This window comes from Acyrthosiphon pisum, chromosome X (assembly GCF_005508785.2).
Source record: "Acyrthosiphon pisum isolate AL4f chromosome X, pea_aphid_22Mar2018_4r6ur, whole genome shotgun sequence".
NCBI lineage: Eukaryota > Metazoa > Arthropoda > Insecta > Hemiptera > Aphididae > Acyrthosiphon > Acyrthosiphon pisum.
Window position 1 is genome coordinate 82694412 of NC_042493.1, and position 4699 is coordinate 82699110.

A 4699-nucleotide genomic window follows, 5' to 3' on the forward strand; every position below is an offset into this window, starting at 1 on the left:
CGTGGCTCGACGTGTCCAACGCGTTCGGGGCGATCCCCCACTTGGCGCTGGAGACCGCCATTGAAAACTGTGGGGCTGGCGAGGGGCTGCTCCAGATTGTACGAGACCTCTATAACGGCGCCACATCCTCTATCATTGTCGCCGAGGGGAAGACCCCCGACATCCCCGTTCAGTCCGGAATCCGTCAGGGATGCCCACTCAGTGGAATTCTGTTTATTATGGCGATCGACCCAATTGTGTCCGCTTTACAGGGGCAGGATGCCGACCACCGGGTCTTGGCCTTTGCTGATGACCTCTGTCTGCTTGCCGACAGTGCCCCTGCCCTTCAGCTAAAGGTCGAGGAAGCGCGAGCCGGGCTGGAACGCTTTGGTCTCAAGATCAATGCCAGCAAGTGCGCCTCCCTTCACCTTTCCGGACGACCACCCGTTGGCGTGCGGGACAGCGTTTTTACAATCCTTGGGGCTCCGATGAAGCCGCTAGCTGAAGGCGACGCGGCCGCGTTCCTTGGCGCCCAGGTGGGTTTCCATGTGATCCCCCACAAGTCCACACTAGCAGACATTACCGAGCTGGGACTCAAAATTGCAAGGAGCAAGCTAGCTCCATGGCAAAGGATTGACGCTCTGAAAACCTTTTTTTTCCCCTCTGCGGTCCACCTTCAACGTATGGGAACATTTGCAAAAACAGAGTGGAAAACAATAGACGACATATTACGCCCCGAAATCAAGGCTACCCTCAACCTCCCGCAAGAGGCATCGAACGATTACATATACGGTTCCACTCTGCGAGGCTGCTGCGGAATAACGAAGCTGGCTGAGGACTCTGACATTGCAGCCATAGATAGCGCCTTTAAGCTACTCACCTCCCCCGACGGACGAGTCACGAGGGAAGCGGTCGATCATGTGAGGAGCGTCACCTGCCGGAGGATTGGCCGAACTCCTTCCAACAGTGAGGTCGGTAGCTACCTATCAGGTGACAATGAAGGCCCCTTCCGAGATACCCGGGGCAGTGGAGTTGCCAGTGTATGGTCCCGCGCCCGCAACGCATCCGGGAGACTAGCCGCATCTTGGTCCCTGGATGGCCCCCCCTCCATCTCCCATGCGGGAACTACCTTGCGCGCGAAGCAGAGGAGGGAAGTCATGAAGACCATACGCGACCATTTCCGCATTGCGAGGGGCCAGGCGCTCATCGATAAACCGGACCAAGGCAGGGCCATAGAATGTGTAGCTGCGCACGCCGCGTCCAGCCACTTTCTCCGAGCGGGCGACTTCTGCCGATTTGCTGACTGGAGGTTCGTGCATAGGGCAAGGCTGAACCTGGTGCCGCTGAACGGGTCCTCGTCCTGGAGGACTGGTGACCGCCGATGTCGACGGTGTGGGAATAATATAGAAAGCCTCGCCCACGTTGTCAACCATTGCATGCGGTACACCAGCCTCTATATGGCCAGGCATAACTCTCTGGTGGCCAGGTTGAAGAAAGCAGCGGCCGGGAAATTCGAGGTCGTGTCTGAGAACCAGGTGATCGGCGTACAACGCCTCAGGCCCGACCTTGTGCTCAGAAAGGGCACCACAACACTAATCATTGATGCCACAGTACCCTTCGACAATAGAATCAAGGCGTTTGAGGAAGCTGCCGCTGAGAAAAAGGCCAAGTATGAGGATCTAAGGAAGGAGATCGCAAATGACCACCCTGGGGAAGTCTCAGTGTTTCCGTTCATTGTTGGCTCTTTGGGCTCATGGGATCCGAACAACGATGTGCTAGTGAGACAGCTTTGCAGCAGATCTTATGCGAAACTCTTGCGGAAGCTATGCGTCAGCGAAGTCATCGGATACTCTAGAGACGTCTTCACCGAACACATAAGTGGGGTCCGAGCAAGGCACGGCTGAGCTGGATCATTCGACCCACCGTCACCATCGTCATGCAGTTCACTATTACAACCTTTTGTCATTTCATAAGTAAAAAACCTCCGCTACTTGTACCCCCCCCATGTTTTTTGTCCTCCCCATGTCTGTATTCACCATAAACATTAACAAATAAATAACTCTGTTCTTATCAGCTTAACGCCGATTAAACAGATCCAGCATAACATGCACCACGATCTTACCGGTCGCCCTTTATAAGTCGACCCCCGCGCTCTTTTTGTCTCTGTTTATTCTGTGTCTATGTAAATTGTCTGTATAATCAGTGTATGCTTATATTAATGTCTGTATTTGCGTGTTGAAAATGGCCTTTGCCTCCACTAGGCTTTGGTGCCTGGTCCGCCGGGTCACCGCGCCCTCGTGCTGAGCCAGCCTCCGGAAATTGGAAAATTGAAAAATTTGAAATCACCCGGAGGTCGAAGTGAGGTCTAGGTCGTGCTCGACAAAGTGGCGTAACCCCACTATAAAAACTAAGTAGTAGCCGGCATCTACTAAAACTGCCCGTAGCGCAATCTACGTTAAAAATACGTGGGGTGGTGGCACACCTTAAACGCGGAGTCCCTCGCCCTGGAACCGGGCCATACTCCGCTGCCAAAACGTGGTGCAATACACGATAATCATACGGCGCAATACACGAATTAATAACACTTAGCTCCAATGCGGAGGACTACCCGCCAGACAACTGCGGCCACTCACTCCGGCTCTAGCCAGGTTGCGGGACCCTCCACCGACCAGGACGACACCACGGTGACAGGAAGGACGTCCACAAGTTCTACCAGTACGACCTCCTCCACCGACTACGAAGAAACCACAGTGACAGGAAGGACGCCCTCGACCTACACGACCACAACGCCAACTCCTATCCCAGCTGAGAGACGAGAGACGAGAGACGAGAGACGAGCAACGAACAGACGGAGCCCCCTCACTCGCACGCGACGCACCGGGATAAGCCAAATCGCAGGCCCGTCCACCCGTGCCGATGTCCCTATCGACTCCCCATCTAGGCTGCCAGTTCCTGCACGGACGACCACCGCGTCCCCGACGGTCAGAGCTGCGGCCCGTAAGCAGCCAACTCTATCCAACGGCGTACTATGTTTTTACTACCCGGCGCCTGGGACGCTGAAATGCCCGTTCAACGATTGCTCCGCCGAGTTTCGTGCTGAAGTCTGGACAGCTGCGAAGCAATCGGTCGCTCGCCATGTTCGTAGCCTCCATACACTAGACCCAGAGGCCATCCACGTCGACTGCACAGGATGCGGCGTGAGGCTAGGCCCGAGACCTGGCTCCCACAAATGCACAACCCAGATTGCCGATGATGTGGCGAGAGCAGGAAGATTTGCCTGTACAATCAACGGCTGCGAGAAATCCTATCCGTCGAAGCAGGGCCTGGCTAACCACACGGCCAACCACCGGCGTCAAGATGCTATCGCCGCAGCATCGGTCCCGATGCCTCGCCCCGCTACTAGGCAGAACCGGCGCGCGAACCCAGAGCCTGCACGTCATCGAGGCGGAGATGCACGCATCCCGGTAGCGCAGGCACCGGCCGATCCAAACCCCGCGGCATTGCCGAGGACCGAGGCGCCGTCCAACCGCATTCCGACAACAGGCGATGCAATGTCACCACCCGCTAACCCTGTCGCAGGTGGGTCATCAGCCGCAAGCAACCAGTCAACTGCTGCCACATGCACTCCACCATCGACGCGCAGGACCATCCTGACCCCTAGACGGTCACCGCGCCCCCGGCTACGCCCTACCACGACCACCTCCTCACTCCCAACAGAGGTCGTCGGCAGCCCAGAATTAGAACCGAATGTGAGCCCGAGAAGAACAGTTGCGCCCTCACATTATTCATCTCCGTCATCCACCGACACCAGTCCCATCCATGACTCCGAACCTGATATGGAGGATGAGGACGCCGTTAACGCGAGCCCCATGAGGGGCGACGACGACCTGCCCACTCATGGTGAAGCACTAATTCTATCACCCAACGATACCACACCGATACACGCATTCCTCCCTCAACTCCGTGCACTCGCCAGAGCCCCAACCACGGGGGCAACTTGGGACGAGTTTTGCGAGGTCATGGAGGGAGTGACCGCCTTGGCTGCCGCTACAGCCAAACTCCCAGTCAGGACAGAGGGGAGTACCAACAAGAGAGCGGCTGTAGACCCTGCCGACGCCCAGGGCATCCAGACACTCTACCGCAGAAACCGGCGCAGCGCAATACGAGCGATCATCTCTGGCGCGAACGTCCCGTGTGGTGCAGGGATCCGAGATGCCACAGACCACTTTACCGGAGTCTGGTCCCCCTCCACCTGTGACGCCACGATCTTCCCCCGTACGGATGGGCGCACTCCTGTCCCAACTGGGCCCTTCTCCGCGTGTGTTGTTGCAAAACGACTGAAAAAGTTTGAAAACACGGCCCCTGGCGACGACGGCCTCACGTATCATCATTGGAGACGCCTCGATCCGTCATGCAGTTTACTAACTGAAGTCATAAACACCTGTTTAAAACACCGCCGTGTCCCCCCCGCGTGGAAAAAGGCGGTGACGGTTTTAATTTACAAAAAAGGCGACCGGAGCGACCTGAACAACTGGAGGCCAATATCCCTGTGCCGGACCATTTACAAGCTCTATGCTGGATGCATCGCCGGTCGGCTTACTGATTGGATTGTGAGCAACAGCGCACTGAGCCCCTGCCAGAAGGGTTTTCTCCCCGCGGATGGTGCATTCGAGCACAGATCCACACATTAAATCGCGAGTCTGGAGAAGGCCAGGACTGG

At 56.6% G+C, this 4699-nt stretch overlaps 1 protein-coding gene across 1 annotated transcript; it reads left to right on the top strand.

Annotated features, from left to right (window-relative positions):
* Positions 1–218: 218 nt before the first annotated feature.
* LOC107882189 lies at positions 219–1883 on the top strand. The gene has a single exon (XM_016800227.2). The coding sequence runs from the start codon at positions 219–221 to the stop codon at positions 1881–1883; it is 1665 nt and encodes a 554-aa protein (XP_016655716.2).
* The last annotated feature ends 2816 nt before the right edge of the window (positions 1884–4699 follow it).

Coding starts and splice junctions, on each gene's coding strand:
- LOC107882189 (XM_016800227.2), top strand. CDS start 219: ATGGCGATCGACCCAATTGTGTCCGCTTTACAGGGGCAGGATGCCGAC.